At 41.7% G+C, this 24,381-nt stretch overlaps 1 protein-coding gene across 2 annotated transcripts; it reads right to left on the bottom strand.

The window, feature by feature from the left end:
• Positions 1 to 508: 508 nt before the first annotated feature.
• On the bottom strand, positions 509 to 23,527 carry cap2 (cyclase associated actin cytoskeleton regulatory protein 2). 2 transcript variants are annotated; one of them, XM_083982230.1, is made up of 14 exons: positions 23,057 to 23,527; positions 20,038 to 20,117; positions 19,378 to 19,505; positions 19,129 to 19,229; positions 17,509 to 17,586; positions 9,633 to 9,776; positions 8,829 to 8,914; positions 8,283 to 8,388; positions 2,736 to 2,922; positions 2,108 to 2,277; positions 1,857 to 1,980; positions 1,685 to 1,767; positions 1,168 to 1,308; positions 509 to 1,039 (listed from the first exon to the last, which is right to left on the bottom strand). In XM_083982230.1, the coding sequence occupies exons 3-14, from the start codon at positions 19,493 to 19,495 to the stop codon at positions 956 to 958; spliced, it is 1,422 nt and encodes a 473-aa protein (XP_083838356.1). In that variant the 5' UTR covers positions 19,496 to 19,505; positions 20,038 to 20,117; positions 23,057 to 23,527; the 3' UTR covers positions 509 to 955. The 2 variants fall into 2 exon arrangements, with proteins under 2 accessions (XP_083838356.1, XP_083838355.1); XM_083982229.1 differs by lacking the exon at positions 20,038 to 20,117.
• Positions 23,528 to 24,381: the final 854 nt, after the last annotated feature.

Genomic DNA, 24,381 nt, shown 5'->3' with positions numbered 1-24,381 from the left:
TAGTCAAGTCTGTATTTGTAATAATGCAAACAAGTCAGAATTGTGGGTTTCAATTTTATTTGAAAAATGATACACAATTACATCAAAGTGATTTTATGTAAATTAAACTTTATGAAAAGTATTAATAGTGGACACTTTCTTATCTCATATGCTGGTGCCATCTCACTACAAAATAGAGTGTACAAAGAAATAAAGAGACTGTGAAGTACTTTGAAGAACTTGATCAATTATTTTGATTTCACGCCTCCAGCAGAACATCAATCAATCAATACTGTGTGTATTATGCATGTGCAAGACAGACAATATGTGGTATTACGGGAAAATATACTGAACACTGTTAATAAACTTCACTCACTAAGTGAAAGGGTGCTACATGTCTACCATGCACTATACACGTTAAAAGAGGTAATTAAAGTCGACTTCATTAGATAGAGAAGTAGCAAATAGACCCACAACTGAGTTATTTTTGTCAGCTTGGCCACTGAAAGTTAAATGTGCATGTAATGTCTTCTTTAGGTTTTTTTTTAATTGAATGTAATTGCTACCACAGTCTAATTTGTGCTTTAGCTCTCATACCATGAAACAGTGCAATGGATGTGGATACAGTACAGTAATATTAACAGTAATTCAGAAACAATAGGAGAAACATATTTAACTCACAATGAGATTTTGATGATGAGAAGTTTGTTTATGGTTAATGCCTTTATTGCTATGGCACAGAAACGTAAGAGAGGTTAGAAAGACTGTGCTGTTTGATTTAAACTGGAAATATCAATTAAAAATCAACTTATTGAACAGTTTGTTACAATCAAAGGCTTCTAAGTGTTGTAGTTACATTTACAGCCCCAGAGACTGGATTATGTGTTACAGTGCCTGGGAAGAAAATCCCTTTTTTTTGTTGCTGAAATGCTTTAAAATCAGGGGGAAGGAAAGATGAAGACGATGAAGCGTCAGATCAGCCTGCGATCTCAGTGGGCTCTGTCACCAGTTTGGATCCGTCCCAAACTGTCTTGAACTGCTCCGGCACTGGAAACTCCCTCTGTGAAGCAACCAAGGAAATCACAGATGAGCCCCACACGAAGACTTTAGAACAAAAAATTTGGAGGTTTCCCACTCGGAGGTCAATAAAGAGTTTTTTATTTCCCTTAAACAGTCTGCATTTCTTACATAATCATCTCCTTGAGGTATCATGATGTTCATCTCGGAGCTCTTGGCACTGACAATGTCACAGTGCAGAGACTCCTGACTCAGGTAGACCTGGCAGCCTTCGGTCTTGTTGATGGACATGGTGGGAACTCTTCCCAACACCTGGGACAGAAAGATCACAGATCCAAGATTGATCCAGTGCTGTGTTACAACTAAACGAGGATATGAAACCTACATTCAAACTTACAAGACCACAAAGAAAACAGATTCATAGAGCCATTCGTACAGAAATTCCTACAATATGTAAATGATAAAACCTTTTAAGATCCATCTCTGATATGTAACATAACATTAAACTGGACATGTTTTCTGTTCAGTTTACAATTGAGACTTGCATTCAAAGCAGCTCAAATGGGTTCACTACTGTATATGTTACCCAGTATGAAAATTTTAAATATTTTAGAGCCATTACAATCACTCCTCATGGTCCATCCTTTGTTCGGTGACTTATTGTGTTTTTTGTTTACACTTTATTTACCTGTAACTGAATTGACTTGGAGTTGATGATCTCCACAATCCCGACCACATTCTCAAAAACCAAACCCAGCTTCTTGCAGTTGTCTGGGGGGAGCGAGCATGTGTTGAATTAGGAAAATGATAATGACAGATTAAAGATGGAATCACAAAAGTATTATTTTCAGTTAACTCACCTACGATGATGGAGTTGAGTTTGCCTTTAACCTGCAGAGTGGAGTTGTTGCAGTTGAAGACGTAGACCACTTGTTTCAGCTCTGTCTCGTCAATCACCAGGTCGTGTTTCTGCTCAAAGTTTTCCTGCAACAACAAAGGAACAGACACAATCAATAATCTGTGACATGATATTTGATTTATTAGTTTGACAACTGATTTCATCCTACATTATGGAATAATCCCTGAAAGGGCAAGTGAACATTTCACGTACCACCCTCCATTTCTTCCCCTCCAGCTCCAGCAGAGGGGGTCTTTTCTGGGCGGCTGCTTTCGTTGAGTTCACAGACCCCGAGGACTTGGTTTTGGTTTTGGTCTCTGCTGCCTGAGAGCGCAGATTTGGGTTCTTGTGGCTCTTCTTGTCATCTGACACATGCTTCAAACCTACAGACGCAGAGGCATTGTGGTTTGTTTTTGTGTGGGTATTTTTAAAAGTTAGATTTTGTCAGGTGTATCACTCTACATGATGGTAATCATTCCTGTGAAAAATAATACACTTATTTTGACTACATTCAATTTATTGTTTGGAAACAGTCTTAAAATTAATATTATTGAGGACCCTAACCCTAACCCGAATCATTTACGATGTTATGTAATTAATAATATATTATATGAAAGCATGGTATTATATTATATTATATTATATTATATTATATCTTGACAAATAATTATTGTATTATTGTTATTATTGTCTGTTCAGTGAAATGTTAAATTAAAGCCGTTACTTTCTACCAGATAAAGTTGGTTCACCTATACGTACATCACAGACATCAAAGGGAAGTGCACATGATGTTTTGTGATTGATAAGTGATTTCCTCTCCTCTGTCGCCGACTGAACCCACCTTTGGTGATGTCCATGCCCTGGTTGAGCTGAGCGAATAGTGCTGAATGTGCTGCACCGGTCGCCTTGGGCTGGGAGTCTTCGTCCGTGAAGACGGGAGGGGGGCCTGGTGGAGGAGGAGGAGGTGGAGGGCAGGGGGCACTGGGGGCGGTGGAGGGCTCAAACAGCGAGGCGGGAGCAATGGGGCCCTGAGGCGAAGGAGAAAGTCACATTGTAGATAGATACCAGTTTTCATGAGAGAAACCACAGGAGTTAACAGGTGTTTTTTGGATAACAACTGTAGTAATACAGATTTCCAGCAGGGGGAGTATTGCATAAGAAATATATCAAAGTTTTTGCCTAGTACTGATGTTTGGGTTTTACGCTAATAGGTGGGATGTGACAGATCATAGTTTGTGATGAAACAAATGGGGGAGATATTTTCACTTCCTTTTAAAGTCATTAAATCTCATCTTATTCCTGTTAGGCCTGAATATTTATTCTGTTTGTTTCACCCCCTTTCAACTCTATTGAAATTATATGACATGCTTACTGAGTGAAATAGACTTCTTTTTATTGTATGGCTGCACCAATTTAACAAATGGAAATACTTCTCTTGCTTAATTTCATACACATATTTCATAACCTGAGCTGCTTTATCAAACAAACACCAAGTATTACCTGGTTTCATATTTCTGATCTTCACTGTTACATCTGTAATGTATTGTAAATTGTATTAATGTGGACTGTTGATCATCAGATCCTTTTTTTTACTGCTCTAGTTTTGTACAGGCCACAATGATGTGTTCCTGAACGCCACCTTTGGTTTAACCGATGAGCCGTGTACAGTAAAAGTGAACAGTCATCTATTGACTGCTACAGTGAGCAGAAGCAGACACACACACACACACACACACACACACACACACACACACACACACACACACACACACACACACACACACACACACACACACACACACACACACACACACACATTTGCTGTCTGAAGGCCTTGCACAGCTGCCAGACACAGACACACACACCTATCACTGGGGTTCAGTGGGTTGAACCAACGCTTTACACACTTCTGATCACAGCTGAGACTGCTTGACCTTTGACACGAGGCGCATGTGTTGTACATATCACAGATGAACAATGCAGAGCTGTTACACTAGCTCGGCACATGCCACTGGATTAGTACAAGTGTGTGTGTGTGGCTGTAAAACTGTCTGACTGTTTCTCTGTCTCAAGACTGCTTATACGTGGTGTGTGTATGTGTGTGTGTGTGTGCACAAACATTCACAGAAAAATACTTTTTCGTTGAGTTGGTTTTTTTTCCTCTAGGTTTTAAAATGACACGTATTTTTTTCTTTTGTTTTTGTCGACAACAACTTGTGTCACTGAGATGTGCTTAATTTAAAATGCTCATTATAAGAGGAACAATCAAAAACAGCTTTGGCGCCTTCAGACTTGATTCTTGCTTCTCATACAATAAAATGAGTGTTTTTGGTTTTCAACCTAAACAAGCAATATGCAGACCTCAGCCAACTGTGAAAGACATTCTCATCCATTTCTGATATGGTAAATTCTAGATAAATAAATAATTGAAGGAATAAGTTAAAATAAATAATACGTTGTATACACTTAGACAGTGTGTAGAGTTGATTTGTGGCCAGTTCTGTTTTCCAGAAACCACTGATTGTCTGCAGGAGCCCATTAGGGACATCTGAAACAAATATTTGAATAGTGAAGAGCACAAACATTTTAATGAGGATAACCCAGATCAACAGAGCCCTTGTTTCTAATGACAGTGATGTTTGCGGGTCTCAGGAGCTAGTGTAATTCAGTAGTTTGTGTGTATAAAGCCACCTCACATATGTCGGCCTGAGCACGTCAGTGTATAAGTGTGTCACTAAAGCTCTGAGCAGCAGATGACGGCTGCGTCGAACTGGGGACCAGCCCTGCAGTTTAAGTTACGGTGTAGGCTGTGTGTGTACACAGGCCCTTTGTCGGGGTTCTTCTGTGAAGAAAACCTCCATTCAAGTAAACCCTGAGGACCACCTGTTAGCAGCATACACACACACACACACACACTTCAGCCCTGTCGTCTGACAGCAGGGACAACAGCTGAAACACACGCACAGCTACTGCAGGCTCTCAAGTTTCTGCATGTAGAAAACACACATGTGAGCACAGTTGTTGAGCTTTTTCTTTCAGTTTAGGCTTTAATCTAATCTTCTGACGTTTAAGGAACAGTTCAGCTTTTCGGGAAATACACATATTTGCTTTCCTGCCAAATTGGATTAGCTTAGCGTAAAGAACGCTAACAGAGGAAACTCTGATGGTAACGAAACTCACCGACCAGCACGTTTAAAGCTCATTACAGTAATTAACACTTTGTCTTTAGCTTTAACATACAAAAACTTAAGTGTAAATAGAAGATGCACATTTTATCTATCAAGAATAAATCACATTGTCACAATCACAGGTTAAAAGCTTAACCCCTTCAGACCCGCATTTTTTTGGCTGAGCAAAAAAAAATTTTTTTTATGTATTCTGACTCCTCTCAAACATAAAAACAAAGTGAAAAAAAAACATTTTTGCTAACTCATGTTTTTAATAGTATTTTTTCATGTCCATTCCAATGGACGCCAGGACTAAACGGCTGTAAAATGTCAGAAAAACTTAAGAAAAATAAGGTTGAGTTTTTCCACATAGTAATCAATCAGGTATGACCTAAACATTTGGAACTAGATATTTGCATGGTTCTGAGTTTGTGTACAGTTCTAAACATGTACATCAACTTGACAGAAGCCTGCAAGAAGAGAGGAGGATGTCGCACCTGTCACAAAAGATGTGTTTTTTCGTGTATAGTCTTGCATCTGGCCTCGTTGTTTTCATCATAATCTGGCATGTCAACCATGTCATACTGCACTTTAGGTAGAATATATATAGGTACAGTGGCAAGAAATAGTATGAACCCTTTGGAATTTCCTAGTTATCTGCATTAATTGCTTTGCTTTCCATTGCAGGCCTGACGTTTGCCACTCCACAACACTAATGGGAAAATGTTTCGTCGGCTGTTGAAACTAAGATTTAATTTTTTGTATTTATTTTTTAAAGTAAAAGTTTATCAAGACTTCCTACATGATAATGTCAGGGTGGCTGTCCACTAGCTGAATAGCGTGATGCAGCAGGACAATGAGCCTAAACATTGAAGTAAATCTACTACCTAGATAATCTAGAGTACCTTAAAAAAAAAGAAAATCCACCTTTGGGAATGGCCCAGTCAGAGCCCAGACCTGAATCCAATAGGGATTCACACCAGACATCCTAACATGGCTGAGCTGAAGCAGTTCTGTAAGGACCAATGGTGTTGTGCAGTTCTGATCTGCAGCAGGAAACGTTTGGTTGAGGTTTTTGCTGCCAAAGGAGGTTCAACCACTTATTAAATCCAAGGGTTCACTTACTTCTTCCACCTGCACTGTGAATGTTTATTGGACATGTTCAATGAAGACATGAACTATTATAATTGTTTGTGTTGAATTAAGTTAAGCACATTGTGTTTGTTTACTTGTGACTTAGATGTAGATCGGATCACATTAAATAGCTAATTAATGCAGAAAACTAAGAAATTCCAAAGGGTTCACATATTTTTTCTTGCCACTGTATACAGTATATTGTTTGAAGTATTCATAGGGTCTATGGGATGATCCTTATCAGTTGGAGGATTCCCAAAGGAAGGAATGGTTGTAGTGAATGGCCTGTGACGCCACTTGATTTCTTCCTTCCCTGCTACTGTCATCTCCTCCTGTCCTCCTCTTTCACTATACTGACTGTCTCCTCTATCTCAGTCTCATCTGCCACATAAGTTCTTCTGGCGTGCATGTACTATAACCTCTCTACTGTCCCTCTCTGAATCTAATAACAAAACAATCACATTTGAACTCATTTTATGTATTCTCACTCTCGAATACTTATCCATTCCATTTAGATAAGACATTAAATTGATGAAAACCACATACTAAGAATTAAAAACTGTCTTCATTTCTAAACTTAGGCCTACCACCTATCTCACTCCTGGTAACATCCTCCTCATTGCCTGAATTCAAGGAGTCAAGTTCAGATTTACGAGACGTTTAAGGGAGTCTTTGACACTCATAATTATGATTATGAGAACATTATAAACAAAAAATATATATTAAAAATGTTATAATCATGAATAAATAAACTGTTACACCATGCTTTACCTATGAAAAGCTTACAGGTATTTTGTTTCTTTATATACTGACACTAAGCTTGTGAGTGTTGGCTTACCTCGCCTAACTCCTGATGTCCACTGCAATGGACATTGGACTTTGAAAAATTCCTACAAATTAATGATATGATATTTGTATAAAATAACTTCAAATATTATGACTTGTAACAGTTAAAAGTATACTGACAGCAAATTGCTTTGGCCAGCATGAACATAAATTTATATTTTTGATTGAAAACAGGCGCTTCCTCCTCCCTCTCTGCAGTCGGTCCACCATGCTTGTCTTGTCCGATGTCTGTCACTCTCTCAGAGTGTGCTCAAAGTCATAACATGATTGTGGTTGGATAATCAGGATCCAATCAGTAACTAGCATTGCTGACATCATTCAATTACAGAGTATTTATTTGTTCAGAGACAAAAATATGTCATGTCCATTCCAATGGACGCAGGGTCTGAAGGGGTTAAAAAACCCAAACCTTAAAAAAGGTTTGGGTGAAGCCTGGCTCACTCTTTTCCCCTGTTTCTGGCTGTTACGCTAAGTAGAGCAAACCCAACCTGTAGCTGGCTGTAGATTCATATTAGACATGAGAGTGTTATCAATCTTCTTGTCTAAGTCTCAGCATGAGAGTGAATGAGCTTATTTCTGCGCAGGGTTTTACATGGAAAAATGCAACGCGAGTGAATAAATGAGAGAAATGAGATGAGAGAAATTCCCTGTAACCGATGTGAGACGGAGGTCAAGTGTGCGTTGAAGGATTTGTTTTCAAGCCATTGTAATCTTTGGGATCTAGTGAGTGTCAGCGCAGAGAAGTCCCCGAGCAGACATCCATAAACAGAAGTGAGTGTGGGAGTGACAGGGGTTTGGGGAGCTCTGTGGAGAACCACAAGGGAGCAGCCACTGAGGAGAAACTCATTCATTCATTCATGCTCTCTGCTGCGGTTTATGTAACCCGTCGCTCCATAACTAAAAATGGAAGTGTACGCAAAAAGTAGGAGTTAATTTGGGCTCTGATGTAAAAATATCAAGGCCTGTGAATGGAAACTAGATGAAACACAGCTAAGATAATAAACAAGTCGTTACAGGAGTGATTTCTTGTTTTCAGGCAAACGTGTTGTTAACTTTGTGATAAGAAGAGGAGGATGATGGTGGCCAGAGGAGCAAGTGCAAACGTACTTCTTGTTGTTACAAGAGAATAGTGTGAGTAGTGTGGTGTTGCAGAAACAAGTGGCCATAATAAGAACTTTTCATATCAAAGCTATTACATTTGAAGTATTTGACACGAAAAGCATGACTCAACAGATACTCACACTCTTGCTCCACACCAGCCCGGTGGTGTGGTGCTGCTTGATAAAGGACTGCACCTCGGTCCAGATTGACAGGTAGGAGCGCACCCAGTCCACGTGGCGCCTGTCGCTGGCGGAGCGCAGAGCGATGGGCGGGAAGGAGACGAAGATATGATGGTCAGATGAAAGTAGGGAGGAGGGTGATGCAGTGAAGCAGTTGATCGTCTATGACGCAGCATTTTCCAGCTCATTCATGACCGTTCTTTTAATAAAACACTGATAAGGGTAATACATTTTGTTTAGTGCTTTATCGGGTTCACGTAAGCCTGATTTGTTGGACCTGCAGCTACTTTAACCTTAAGTTCAGTAAAACATGTATCATCTTTGTTAGAGTTGTCCTTATAAACACAATATATTGCTGTGGGGCAGTTTTTCCACGGTTAATAAAACAAACTTTTGACAAATTTTGTCAGAATATTGACGACTCTGATTTGTCTAGTTCCTAGACTCCGAAAAAACCCAAAAATGATCATATTCTTATGACATGTGCATTATCGTGCTTGTATTTACGTTTCCTTGTAGTCCTTCAGCACTCTGTTGGTGTAGAAGGTGGCTGCATCATTCATCTCCTTGACATAAGGACCCGGCTTCTGATTCTAAGAGAGATGAAAGTTAATTTAGAAACTTTTTTTTTTAAATCTCGCATCCAATGCAACATCAGCAGTGAGATCAAAACAGTCTCTTCCAGAGCTTTGGGAAAATAAATGTATCTATCAGCAGATTTGAGCGCTAAAAGTCAGGGTGACATCTTCTACTAAAAGGTCTGAGTTGGACATGTTTGATAAGCCCTCCTGTCAGGAACGTACACTGACCAGAGCCAGAGTCAAAGCCTTTTATTTAAGAACTCAAGAGGAGGAATTTTGATCCTAAACTGAATGATAATCATCCCAAAACTCAGGGGAAGAGATTTTGTACTAATGGGAAACAGAGACTGATGAGAAGCAGGGACACGCATGGTCTGCTGAGTTATTTATAGCTCTCTCTGTCTACGTGCAACATTCATTTTTGCACCATGACACTTCAGGTTAAGTTTCAGATTACTGGTTATGTTGTCTGATAATTGGTAGTATGTTGTGACAGGGACATAGTTTATAGCAGTGCTGTTCTTGCTTCTGCAGCATCAAACATCAAACATGTAATAGTAACAGAGATCCCTGACCCTTAGATTTATTATTTTGAGATTTGCATATGTATAATTTTACTTCCAGGAACCTGAATGAGTCTAAGTTTTAGGTATTACACTTGAGTAAGCAGCTGCAGTCTTGCACACCCTTTATATCTCCCTTTATGATGGAGCATGATCTTATTCCTTACCACAGCGACCCAGCCCAGTGCGGGGATGCTCTCGCTGACAGCCGACAGGTGGTTGAAGAAGCTGCTGCCGCGGTTCCGCTCTCTGAAGCTCTGAATCTCCTGGATGTGATCGGAAATTGGCTTCAGCAGGTCCTGAAGCTCCATCTGCAGCAGGAGAAGAGAGAAATTAGGTACAGCAAAGGAGATACCAGAGGACGGAAAGAAGTGAGGGAGGGTGGATGGAGACTGAGGGTGTGATTGTGTAAACATGCCGCCCTCAGATCAAATCAAATAATCTTAATGGCCCCCACACCCGATAGCTTCTTTAGCTAAACATGAAACCTTTATTTACGAGCAGAATTTTCTTGAGGTACTTGAGATACGATTGATTCCCTGCTCTCCCTGCTCATCCATACCCCGCCTGCTCCCTGTGCCAGTCAGTTATTCCTAAACTAGGCTACAGGACAGTAACTAATTTTATTAGCTGGAGCCTTTTTCCATTGGATCTTCCAGATCTCAGCTACAGTATAGCTCAGCTCCCGGCTCCCAGCTCCCCTCCCCAGCGCTCTGCTCCTACAAACATTCCTCAGTTCATGGGGAGATCCCTCTGCCCTTGTAAGGCATACCGCTCCTCCAGTGTTTACAGTTTACCTATCACACATACGCCGAGCTGCACACACATCAATTCAGGAACACAATGTTTTATTGGTGAATTGTTGCCCCTGCTTTCTTGTTTTGATCCGCAGTGAACTGGATGCTATGTGAAACATTTGCTGGTAATGAGCTGTGACAAAATAGTTTCTTTATTGAAAAGGGAAGCTGAAGACTGAACTGCAGAACACTGCTCTAGCCTGAACACGGTGGCTCATTATATAAGCCAGTATGGTCTGTTTGATAAAATCTGGTTATATATTACATTACCTGGTGTAAAGTAATGTAGGTCTATCCAGAAACCCATGCTTCATTGGTGTTTGTATGTGAGTGCACATATACATCTGTTTTTACTTGTGTGTATTATTTGTATAATATACATACATGTAGATGTGAGGCAATGCTGTCAGTGAAGCTGCTCATAAGTGTGCTTCTGTAAATCCATGCTTGCGTGCAAAGGAGCAATAGAAACAGAAGTAAACTTTCTCCTTTTTTCCCCCAAACAAATTCTTCCCTCAATCAGACGCACATGATCTCCATAAGCTGAGATAGATGCTCCTTTCTCTGCTCCTCCAGCAGCTTTTATTCTCACTAAATCCAGCTAATATCTGTCTTTGAAGTAGTAGCCTACATCCAAAACAGATACCACACTCCAGCAAAGAGAGAGGTGTTGTGTTGCTGCCTGGGTAGGAATATTGGGGGGATTTTTAAGGTAATGAGCACAAGGAAAACCGACATACCGTAACACATCATTTTCTCATCACCTTCCTCATCCTACTTGAATTTGCAGCTTATTATTTCTATTTATAGAATTTATGCACTCACTCATTTCATTCCTCAAACCAATGATGCGTAGGCTAATGAAAAAATGTCTTGCATTTTTACTTGTAATCATATAGCCTACAAAGGTAGCAATAAATGTTCCTGTATCTGTATATCAAAATGTTTTCCTTTCAAAGTCTTCATTATCATTTCAAGGGCACAGGATTATTATTATTAAGCATTTATTATAGTTATGAACAGTATTTAAGTGAATGTTACTTTTCACCACTAAAACTGAGGTGAATATAACATATGAGAGACTGTATTCATTTGAGCTGTCTGGCTATCTGCGTCACAGAACAACAACAATGTCAACATGGCTGCCATTGAAAGTAGCCTATGATTTGTATTCAGTGAGTGTGGGTTTCCCCTCACTCAGTCAAGCTATACAATGAGGAAAGAGACAGAAATATGGGAGAGAATGACCGGAGGATGCAGAGAGGACTTTATCTAAAAAGGAAAACATGAGCCACAGTCCCATGTGCACCAAATGTTCAGGCCACTTTCAGAGAGATGGCATCAAGTCAGAGCAGAGCAGACGGTTTTCCATGTAGAGCCTTCAGCAACTTGGCAGCTCAGGAATTACTAACATTTCTGAAACTACACTCAGCAGCTGTCACACAGCAGAGTTTACGTGATTAGAAGCTGTGACTACCTCTAATTATATCAACCGCAAATTAAGCTCAAACAAGCACCCTGAAAATGTAAAATCTGAAATTCTGCATTAAAATGTCTTCTCATTTGACAAATGAGTGATTAGTTCCTCAAGCTCAACTGTAGTACTGAAGCAGCACCAATACAACCACTCGCTTGCAATTAGCTTTTAACCACAGACTGGAAACAGGAGAAACCTAAGCTAGCCCAGTTATGCTGGGAGCGTGTCTATGTTCCCTTAGCCTTAGGTTCCCACAGCCCTATGTTCCCTCAGCCCTTTGTTCCCACAGCCCTATGTTCCCTCAGCCTTAGGTTCCCACAGCCCTATGTTCCCTCAGCCCTTTGTTTCCACAGCCCTATGTTCCCTCAGCCTTAGGTTCCCACAGCCCTATGTTCCCTCAGCCTTAGGTTCCCACAGCCCTATGTTCCCTCAGCCTTAGGTTCCCACAGCCTTAGGTTCCCTCATTTCTAAGGTTTTTTTTTCTTTCCAAAATTAGGCCCTATGTTCCCACTTTTCCTTTATGATCAATTTGCATCAGATTTTATCCCCATTTCTCCCAAGTTGGTTGTCAATTACACCCAACCTATTATCCAGTAGCAGTTGACTACAGATGTAGCTTTTAGCTAAATCTGGGAACATAGGGCCCTGGGAACATAGGGCTGACCCCTTCCAACAACTCACCTCCATGAGTTAGTGCAAGACAACAAACTTCTACCGTAGTACAAATAGTGTTAGTAGTAGTAAACGAAGCATTAGAAAGTTTGTACAGTAAGTACACCAGAAATTCCGGACATTATTAGTGGGGTAATTTATGATAGCCACTTGGTAACGTTAGCACCATTCGGTTAGCGGTAACTCGACCACTGTTCGAGGTCATGGTGCAAAGGACCCTAGGTTGAAATTACTCTGAATCATCCCTTTAAATGCGGTATAAAAATAAAAATGACTTGACTTAGAGTTTCATTTTGAGAAAATGCTTAGAAATAAGAAAAATCTTAGAAATGAGGCAACATAGGGCTGAGGGAACATAGGGCCTAATTTTCAAAATTTTCAGTGAAAAAAAAATTCTTAGACATGAGGGAACATAAGGCTGTGGGATCATTGGGCTGTGGGAACATAGGGCTGACCCCGTTATATGCTTGACTCATGTACCCTTAGTTCACTACATGTTATTTGTTTGTGGGGGGGGGGGGGGGGGGGGGGGAGCTAACTTCAAAAGGCTATAGCAGCCAGCACATTGTTAGCACAAAGACAGAGCAAGTGTCATAAGTATAAAAGACTGAGCTAAAGTAGCTGCTAAAACTTGGTGTTAGGAAATGTGATTTACCTTCTGAGGTGCTTTTGAACGTGAGCTTGCCTATGTTCCCACAGCCTTATGTTCCCTCATTTCTATGGGGTTTTTTTTCTTTCCAAAATTAGGCCCTATGTTCCCACATTTCCTTTATCATCAATTTGCATCAGATTTTATCCCCATTTCTCCCAATTTGGTAGTCAATTACACCCAACCTATTATCCAGTAGCAGTTGACTAAATCTGGGAACATAGGGCTGACCCCTTCCAACACCGCTCTCCAACATAGGGTTGAGTGATGAACCCTTATACCGAAATTAAACTCACCTCCATGAGTTGCAATTTAGACAACAAACAACAAAGAAAAATCTTAGAAATGAGGCAACATAGGGCTGAGGGAACATAGGACTGTGGGAACATAAGACTGTGGGAACATAGGGCCTAATTTTCAAAATTTTCAGTGAAAAATTCTTAGAAATGAGGGAACATAGGGCTGTGGGATCATTGGGCTGTGGGAACACAGGACTGCAAGGTCAGTGATGAACTCTGAACTGAGCTGAATGTAACGATTGACACCAGTAAAGTATCCGCTGCAGCTCAGTCAGCTCAGCTATCTGTGAAATTCATATTCCTCTTAATGTAAATGTATGTATGGCTGCTGCAGTCTGTGGAAGTGGTGAGCACAGACAGAAAGAGCATGAGCCAACAAGAGGATCAAAAGCGTCGGTTCACATTATTTGATGGGCAGTGAATGAGTTCAGTGTGTTACAATAGCACAGTGTCTGAGGCCTTGACTTCCTATACAAGCACTGGATCAAAGGTAGAGAATGGAGGGCGACAATGGGAGAACAGCTGTAGGAGGGTTTTTAACACTGTAAAAGTCCACAGTGTGTGTGTGTGTGTATGTGTGTGTGAACTGCCAGAACCAGCAACTCACACTCACACACATTGAGATAACGGGCCAACCTGAGGTCACACGAGAGAGAGAGAGAGAGAGAGAGAGAGAGAGAGAGAGAGAGAGAGAGAGAGAGAGAGAGAGAGAGAGAGAGAGAGAGAGAGAGAGCGAGCATAAGAAAGTGTGTCTCTTTCTCTTTGTCTCACACACTTTCTAACTCTCTCTCTCTCCCTCCCTCTCTCTCCCTTTCTCTCACACACACACACACACACACACACACACACACACACACACACACACACACACACACACACACACACACACACACACACACACACACACACACACACACACACACACACACACACACACACACACACACACACACACGCACACACACACACACACACAACAGGCTCAAATATAGAACATGCCCATAAAAAGTCAGAGAGCACAACAGAGCTGCGCTGCAGAGAAAGGCCAGAAGTTTGTGAGCTCGGTGAGAGAGCGAGAGAGAGAGACAGAGAGAGAGAGGGAGTGTGTGTGTAGAAAGAGAGGTACTGGTAAGAGTCACACACACTTTTCTTCCTCTGCCTGATTTCTATTGAGGACCTCAGATATAGACATGAATGAGCGAGGACAACATATGTGTGCGTGTGTGCAGGAATTCAGTATGTGAGTATCGGTGTATTTAAAGGTTTGTGGGTCATGAAACCAGACGTCCTCAGTTAGCCTCAGTCCCTGTAGACGTTAGTTTTTCTCAGACTTTTTTTTATTTATTTGCATTTTAGAAAATATTCAACAGTACTGGAAAGAAACACACATAAAATGATCACGATTAGGCTTTATTAGACTTTTACAGTGCTACTGGGACAAATGCTGCATTCACTGTCACTGTGATTGTTACTATAATCAGAAGATCCGATTCGACAATAACATTGCCAGAAGAAAGATGAACAAAAATCGATGCCAACCACAGTTCATCCTCTCACAAGCTTAAAGCAAAACTGAATGGATATAGTGCGATATAGTCAACACACATTATATTGTTCTGTATAGAGTTTGAATTTTGTAACCATACAGCTGCACATCGTTTCTGTGGCATTGAAGCTCACACTATGAACATGAAAGGTTTTTGTATCTCATCATGAACATGGCATACAACCCATTGGATGGGTTTAATGTTTTCGGTGTCATTCATAAAATTAAGGGGTTTTTCAGGGTTTTGGAGTAGGTTAAAAGTTGATTTATGTTTTTAGAAAACACAGACTTATGTCTGATTCAAGTCAAGCAATCAGTTCTAAAAAAAAAAAGAAAGAAAGAAAGAAGCATATTACAGTAAGCCTTTGGTTTTTCAGAGCTTGTTGAGCTGATGCTCACCATTAAAACCAACTGTTGCTTTTGAACCAGGTCAGTAATGTTTTTGTTTCCACGGTTCAGACCATTCAATGCAAAGATTTAGCAATTACCTTACATTAAGGTCTGTGGCTCTTACAGGACGTTAAGAAATGAGATTCAGATGTTTTTGTTCTTAAATGTTTTGGGAGTGAATACTAAAACTTTTGCCGACCTTCATTTATTCTAAAATATATAGAGGAAAAAAAAACAGGATCATGTTTCAAATGCTCAAAGGAGAAATCAGTTCTGTATGGCATCAACATTGTTCGGACGGTCCAGGCTTGATTAAGGGACGGGACTTAATGTGAGTTCATTAAGTTCTTCCCCCCTCCCCTTTCCCATGTTTTGTTTTGGATTTACCCAGTTATGGCGAATTTCATCTCCACTACACTCACATCTCTCTCCTCTCTGTCACTCCACCCCTCTCCTGGGTCAGTCCCTCTCTCTCTGTAAAGCCCTCGCTCTTTCCTTGTTTGCATTTCTGACAATCACTGAACGCTCTTTTCACTGCCTCTCTACCAATGACCCGACAGATAGGGAGTAATCACTTCCTGGTAGGCTCTGTGGACCCTGTAACACCCTCACACACACATTTCGTGTGCACATACACAGACACACACAACACAAACAGAAGGCCAATGGGATGATATCATTATGGCTCTCAAACACATACACACAGCTTTCTCTCCCACCCCCTTCTCTCTATACGTGAACATGTTGGGAATGTGTTGTATTAGCGTTTTCTTAGTCAAAGAGCAGAGTAATCCCTCTTTGAACAGCCCGGCCTGCTGGGTAACACAGGGGGGGGCGGGGTGGGGGTGGTGGGGGCACAGACTGACACACAGGATTCTGATACTGTTCATTTTGTCGTCGGGCTGCGGTTAAATGTCAAACATCTGATGCACTTTGTATCTATTTTGCATTGTGGATCACACGCTGCAAAGCTTTAGTTTATTTAGCTGCAGCCAATCATAACATTGGCGTCAAGTCACCTGATACAGTTATTTCCATCATTTGATGCTAATAAAACCAACAACTGACAGACAAACATGATTTCCGTTGCTATTAGTCAACCGTTGAATAACTTTCAACTGTGGTTTGCATGCAACTTGAAACTAAGTTGGAACATGCTGCATGGCTTGTGCCCGTTTAGGAAAATCTACGATAGTAACTTGTTCGGAAATGAGAGGAGAGACAGATGGGGAGTGACACACAACAAAGGTCCTCGGCCAGACTGGGAACATGGATGCTGTAGTTCACGGTCACCTAGCCCTAGACCACAAGGGTGCCAACTCTATTGTTTCACAGTACAGGTTTTAGTGTTAAGCGTCAGGAGTAACTGGCACGTTGACGTCTAACTTGGAGTCCATGTGTCATTAAACATCTTTTCTTGGTCCCAAGTCGGATAGCCTATCTTTAGGATATACATTTAAGTTATAATTATCAAAAAACACAGACAATACAGAAGATGAGCTATTTGTAAGTTTTGCTATTGTTACCTAACCAACAACTGCTTATTTACCAGTCTCACCTGCGGTAGAGCATCAGCCACCGTTTCATCTACAATTTGAGAGGTTAGCTATAAGGGAGCGTGCCTATGTTCCCACAGCCCTATGTTCCCTCAGCCCTATGTTCCCTCTGGACTCTCTCTACCTATCTGGACTCTACCTATCTGGCCTGTCTAGCCTCTACCTGGTCTTTTTACTAAACTTAACCAACTCCTTTCTTCATTGCCTAAACCCAACCAATGGTGGGACCAAAGGGCTGAGGGAACATAGGGCCTAATTTTCAGTGACAACAAAAGTTAGAAATGAGGGAACATAGGGCTGAGGGAACATAGGGCTGTGGGAACATAGGAATGACCCCAGCTAAATAACGTGCCCTCTGAGGAGCACTTTGTCTTCACAACACGACTGGATGCTACAGTGACTTGGTATCGGAAAATGACAAGATGTGGTGGCTGACCATGAGCTAGCTGGTTAGCTTAAGTAGAAGAAAAGAAGAGAGATGATAGAAACATTGGTGTTGTTTTCCACTGCTGGATACTGGGATCAAGTTTGATGCTAAATTTGTAACATACTAGAAAGGAACATCCGTAAACATCCGTAAATGCAAACGTTGGTTATGTAGCTAAGTTACAAATAGCTCCTTAAAAATGTTTGCGTGGTAATTTTCTGCTGCCGTACCTGTGCAGGTTCCTGGTGTGTGGCGGCCATTTTGAGGAAACTTCTCTGAGTCTGCAGGGCGTTGTTCACCATCTCCGCCTGTCAACCACAAATAGTTAGAGTCTGATTGGTTAGGACATAATTTATATTTTATAGTGCATCCAGAGCAACGTGTTAGTGTAGTGGACACATTGAATGTAAACAATGTTGCAGCTCCCTGAAAGGAAAAAGACCTGCATGGTTTTCTCTCAGTGTTTTCATGCTTTGCCAGTTTATTCTCATTGAACTACGGCCAATAAATCTGTCTGTATTGCACATACAAAAGCTATACAAAACACACACACACACAGTTTGGGTTGGTCCCAGCCAGCCGTGTCCTGTGTGTATGTGTGTGTGTGTGTGTGTGTGTGTGTGTGTGTGTGTGTGTGTGTGTGTGTGTGTGTGTGTGTGTGTGTGTGTGTGTGTGTGTGTGTGTGTTTGAGACCTCCAGTTGCGGGCCAAGGGAACCACCAGGGAGGCTTTGTCCATAAAAGGAGCTCTACAAACTTAAAGAAACTACCTCTGGCTCTCACTCACACACACTCCCCCTCCTCAGCCGGTGCAGTGATGGGACACAGAGATAGAAAACTTCTTCCAATGTAGAGAGGGAGAGATACAAGATTTTTCTTTTAACCTATTCTCTGTAACAGCCCTCCCTGTTATTTTGGAGTTATTCCAAGGATATAACCCTGCTATTTTTGCCAGCTGGCACACAACAAAACACACATACAGTCCTTGTGGGAGTTCAGGTCATTACCAAATAGGAAAAGGTGCTCTGCTAGCAGATTGATAAATGACTGCAAGGTTAAAGTTCACTCTGTATCCTTGGCTTTGTAGACGAAAGGAAAAGTTTGCTACCATAAACACAAATGCACTCGCTGCCTTGTTTTTAATTTCATATCATGGATCTTCCATACAGACTCATTACTATCTCAACTGAGTTCTGCATAGCTAAGTAGGATTAAGGGTTTGTTTATAAAGCTAGATCTAATGAAATAAAGGTTGGCAGAGAGAGAAGCACTAGTCGCTGGTATCCATCTGCTCTCACTTTAGGGAAGGGAGAAATCTAAATATCATGCTTCATGTAAATGAAAGGATGTTCGTCCAATCTCAGCTCATTAAGTAATTAAAATATGTCAAAGTGATGAATTCACAAAATCAGGGGCAACATCTGGATTGCCTCAAGCTCATGTTTTGAAAGCTTGGAGTTGAATGGCTACTCCAGCGAATCATCAGATGTTTTTCTTTAATTCAAGGGGCTTTTTAAAATGAATAGTAAGTTAAACTGAACTTGAGGTGTAAAATCGGTGGGCTTCCCCTTTAAAACATGATTATAAGTTGCTCTGGCAAACAATAGTCTGACAAACTTGCCGCCCTGTAACCGCAGACCATTACGACAGCAGCTGTGGTGGCATCTGTCCCCAACAGCTGCAGCAGCATGTGCGTGTCTGCGTGCGTTTATGAAGTGTGCCTGGACAGGTGTGTGTCTACAAGTGATTCATGGTTCATCGGCCGACTTTTGTGTGGAAAGGGGAGATTTTATACACACTGGATATGTGTATGTGAACATTTGCAACAGTTGCAACACATGAAACCACTCACATGTTTCTCCACATCGCTCCCTATGGCTCGGCTGTTGTTCAGGTAGTCTGACACCGGGCCTCTCAGCAGCACATCGAAGGCCTCCACGCACGGAGACAGACCTACAAACACAGGGAGACACACAACAGCTTATTTGTTTGTTTTGTTGCTTAAATGTGTCTGTCTGTCTTTTTCGCTGAACAGCTGTTTTGCTCTGCCCCCCCCCCCCAAACCTCAGAGTAAAGCAGTTTCTTTTTAGGATGGACTCACCTCCATCAATCCCGTTGAGACAGCCTCCATTAGCCATGCCACTGGATGTCTGCATGGTGACGGACATCTGCTCCAGGCGAGTCACAGCTCGCTCCAGTCGCTCCATTAAACCTTCCATAGTGACAAACCTAGAAAACAAAAGTGGGAACTACAATTGTTATATCGTTTTACTGATCCTAAAAAACATAATGATTTGGAATAAGGGACATGATGCAAATTCAATATCTAACTTGGATGCTCAGCATCTTCGAGTTTCCAGAACACTGGAGCATGTCAGAGGCAAAGAGTGTCATGAACTAAATGTCTCCAATCTGCTGAGGTTTATATGAACACTGTCTCTGTTTGAGCTGCCTGGCCCTCGGCCACAGCCACAACTTCTGCCATGGACACATGAACGCATCACACAATTGGATTAAAGGAGGGGCAGAGGCTGGAGCCAGACTGAGAGGAGAGAGTGTGAGTTATTTAGTAGTACAGAAGATAAAAAAGAAAGTGATCTTTATTGGGCAGATGAGATACAAACAACAGCGTTTTCTCCGTAGATTAAATTAGATCAGGAGGAGTGAGAACAAAGATATGTTTTCCTCACATGAACCTGATCAGAGTTAGGACTGCAGTAGTGTAATGAAGTTATCTAACATATCTTCAGATGCAATTCACCTGTGATGGGAAAAGGTGACATCACACTGGACACAGGAGGTTCGCCTGATAGTGTTTCCACATGTTCACACTAACAACACCTGTTGAGACAAGACACTGAGGGACTGAGGGATGCAGACTGCAGCAGCATCTGTGTAACATCCACGATCACACAGACAGTATACCCCAGTGAAGCTGAAACGTTCAGAGACTATAGACAAGCCCGGCTTAGTTCCTATGTAAACAAATCTCCAACTGTAACCAAACGCTATTAGAATACATTGGAGGTAGCAGAGCGGAGCAGACTGTATCTCCTTCTTTAACACTGACCAGCTATATACCTCACGATGAGGCAATGCAGGCCTGTTCCCGATATGTATTAGTCAGCAGAGTGGAATTCGATTCCGCAACCCACCGCATGTTTACGCAAACTAGTGCTAAGTAACACACACTTCCTAATCTGACACCTGTTACCTGTGCATCCAACATACACATGACCCGGAGCTGCAGGCTGAATTATCTATAAAGAGAAACAGAAGGGGGCTCTGCATCAATATGGCAGCCATGCAGGCTTTACAGTATGAATTCTGGATTGTGTCTTCTGCCTGTAATCTTTGTGAATTATGCCTTGTAATTATGTGCTATGGGCAGCAAACACATCCTGATGGGCGTCATCGACTCATTTCTCCGGAGAAGTCGCTCTCTAGTGCCAGATGCCTGTCGCAGGACTCAGCTGCTATTTCTGCTCTCTGGGTCACAGCAGCTCTTAGGCAAGACCTGAAACCTGGAGAGCTGAACGAGGGGCGATAGCAAAGTGTGCAACGAGTCAGATATGAACCAACAGTGTTAACTCTGCTCCAGGAAATGTGTGCGGATGAAAGAGGCTTATTATTATTTCTTATTTTGGTAATTTATGAAGGATTTTTGGCTGAGTAGTTTTTAAATGATCTGTCATGTCATGTTAGGCCTGGTTAGAAGACATAAGAAATATACAAAGATACCTTCCAGTACCACAAAAGCAAAAGAAAAAAAAACACAACTGTTAAATATAAAACTACATCTAAACAAGCCTGAAGTTTATTATGATGGGTTCCTAAAACTGTTGCTTTATTAATGAACATGAATACAAACAACTACTGTCCATTGTTTATCATCCTTAGACATGATGGCACTTGCTTTGTTGTGATTTGCTTTCTGGAAAAGTGCTGCAGGACATCTGGAAAATACAACCTATCAAGTCATTACAGGAACATACACAGGTTACGTATAACTTCTGCTGTTAGAAAATGTAAAAAAACAAAAACAAATGCCTATCACACTTTACTAACATCATAACAGCAGACTGGGTGGCTTAAAGAAACCAGGATGCACAGTCGCAAATTTTTGAAACTTATATAGTCAGATTAATCTATAATGATCTATAAAGAACCATGGTTCCAGCTCTTACTCAATTACCAGGCTCAGACTTTGCAGACAGAACCAGCCAGAAACGGGCCTGATTGTATTGTAAAGCAGCCAAACTCTCCATGGCAATGCAAAGACGCAGCCAATGATGCTCTTTTAACTTTTCATATAGACTTCATTTATTCACCCCATCACAGAAACTGAATGGGAAACAGCTTAAGTCCTGTTTGTTGAATCAGAAAAACAAAATCTCAGAGAAACAAACACGTTGCTGCAGTCACATCCAGCACCTATTATTCATCTTCCTATTATTTTTCAGCAGTTGTACTAAGTCAACACCGTCGTCTCCACTATATGAACACATTCCTGCCTCTGTTTTTCCAGACAGGTGGGCCAGTGGCGTCTGCCACATAAAGACCCCGGACCTAAACCAACAGCTGATGAAGCGCACATGTTCCTGTAGTGGAAAGATATTACTGACTTCACCCCGACCTGCTTGTGTCTCCTGAACCCTCTGGCCTGGTATCTGATCTTTCGGGCTATATTGGGCCACAGCCTGGGGTTTGCTGCTAAAGGCCTATACTGTAAATTACTCTGATGTACTGTAGGTCTGTGCTGCACTCTAGGACTTTTGATTATGTAAATCTCTGTACATAAATGTTTGGTTGGAACAGTGTTTACTCTGTCGTTTGGCTCATGCAGCCACTTTTATCATCAAGCACTTTATCTTGTCGACACATAACTGATGCAGCATCTTAGTTTTGATTAAGAAAATACTAAAATGTATAATTTGTGTTGTTGATTTAGAGAACAGATTTAATTGCAAGCATGATTTAATTGAACTTTAACACAGGCTCAGTTATTTAAGACAGAGCATTTATTTTGGGGCATATGAGATGCCATTAATTATCAATAATATATTTAACAATCAAACATCACCAGTGTCAATTTAGTGGCTGTTTTGGGGACTTTTCATCATGATGAACAGTCCCTGTGGCCTGAAAAAGTTAAAACTTTTAGAGCCAACAAGGACAAGATGTGACAATGAAAGCTCCACAATAGATTGAATGGGCCTAAAGGTGCAGGTTGTTTTGTGATCCATTGTTTTTTTCCCTTCTTTCTTTCTTTCTTCTTTTTTTTTAAGTCAATAATTTATATAATCTATTTCTGACATAAAAGTCAGTGTTTGAAAGTGTTTGAAGCTCCTAATGTCTTATTGCAGGTGGCTCGTCCTCGCGGGCCAAAGAGGATCACACTCCATAAGAAAACATGACAGAGCGTTGGCACCGTGACAGCAGCTTCACCGCCCCTCAGACGTGATGCTTCATGGTCGGGACCACAGAGTCACCACCGTCACTTCACGAGGCATAAAAGAAGCAGAAACAAAGCTGCAGTGCACAAACCGCTGCTCTCACTCTGCGCCCGTGTGTTGCTTGAACTGCTGCACGAGCGCATGGCGCACGGGGGGAGCAGGTGAAGATGACTTTGTTTGGACATTTCTGCGCAGACTTCACACATCTCTGACACACACAAACACAAACACAAACACACACCCTCCGCCCCACCCACCCCGAAAACCAACTAAACTCTACTTTTCACACACACAAAAGTGACAGACAGCGGAGAGACAGCTTACCTCCGTCCTCTGATCCGCGGTCAGATGTTTTGTTGTGTGTGTGTGGGTGTGTGCGTGAATATCCCCGGGAAGGATTCGTGGCTGCGCGCTGTGTGTCGCCTGCTGCGCGGTCCCCTCCTGCCTCCCTGCCCCGTCACTCAGCTGCGCACAGCGACCGGCGGGACTCTTCTTCCGGGATGTCCTAATTAAGCCACACGGTGAACCTGAGAGCCACGCAGCAGCAGCAGTAGCAGCAGCAGCAGCAGCAGCAGCGCATGCAGGGACCGGGACCGTGAGGACCGTGACTCAGAGCTGCGGTATCTCCTCCTCTGGGGCGCTGGGGGAACATTTACCTCGCAGGCAACATGGCAGCCCCACAGTAGAGCTCCTGCTAAAAATAGGCTGTGGCACCGACGACTTGTGCATGATGGGTCCTTCAGGCTGTTACAGGCAGGGCAATCATCATCATCATCATCATCATCCTCATCCTCATCATCAGAGTCCATGGGAGTAAAATCAGGCCAGACTCAGACCCCCCAACTTGGAAGTCCCCCTACAGTATTTTTATCCACTGCTGATGCAGAGCTACAACATGGATGCTTCATAAGTCACTCAGCAGGTACACACCCCACCAGGTCTGATGCCTCCATTTAAACCACGTTTATTAAAGGGACACTTCACCGATTCAGTTTTAAACTTCAATAAAGTTGTGGGATTGAAGACAGGCCCGTTGTATAGAGGAGAAAGGTGATGATAATTCTAGGGGCCAGGGCCGGCCGCTGGCATAAACACTCTAGGGCCACAGCTGTTAGGTGGGGGGCCACATGATCAGAAAGGTACCGGGGTTCATTCAAGTCATTTAAACATCCTGAGGTCTGCACGCACGCTATGAGCTTTATATGTAATTTGAAGTCAATATTCAGCTTCTTTTATCTCACATTTGAGACATTTGGTGAAAATAGAATGGCAGAATGACAACATTTGTGCTCAAAAGCAATCTTACAAAATTTCATTTTAGACTTGTTTTCTACACTTATCTATTACTGTATTCATATCCTATTTCAAGCACCAAAACGGTTCATTCTCATGACTGAAGGAGTGTTTTCACAAGGGATTTGAAATTTTTCAAAAAGCAGACCTCAAATTTCCAGCATTGGCCTAAATTATTTCTTTATACAGTGTTCTAGGACAAACTGGCGTCAGAGTGCTTACAGCGGAGGTTCTAATATTTAGACATAAAACACTTGAGTATTGTTACATCTGCAAGTATCTTAAAAAGATAAATTTAAGAAAATATGTAAAAGTCAAGAAAATGGCCTCAAACCTCAGAGGGCATAAACATGTCT

This window comes from Trachurus trachurus, assembly GCF_905171665.1.
Source record: "Trachurus trachurus genome assembly, chromosome: 11".
Lineage (NCBI taxonomy): Eukaryota > Metazoa > Chordata > Actinopteri > Carangiformes > Carangidae > Trachurus > Trachurus trachurus.
This window is presented reverse-complemented; position numbering and strand designations above follow the sequence as displayed.

What these genes read in the sequence shown, in the direction of transcription:
- cap2 (XM_083982230.1), bottom strand. Translation starts at nt 19,495, where the DNA reads ATGGAAGGTTTAATGGAGCGACTGGAGCGAGCTGTGACTCGCCTGGAG. An exon ending in CACACCAGGAACCTGCACAG is followed by an intron (nt 9,777 to 17,508) that starts GTACGGCAGCAG and finishes CTCCTGCTGCAG; the next exon opens with ATGGAGCTTCAGGACCTGCT. An exon ending in ACTCAACTCCATCATCGTAG is followed by an intron (nt 1,768 to 1,856) that starts GTGAGTTAACTG and finishes CGCTCCCCCCAG; the next exon opens with ACAACTGCAAGAAGCTGGGT.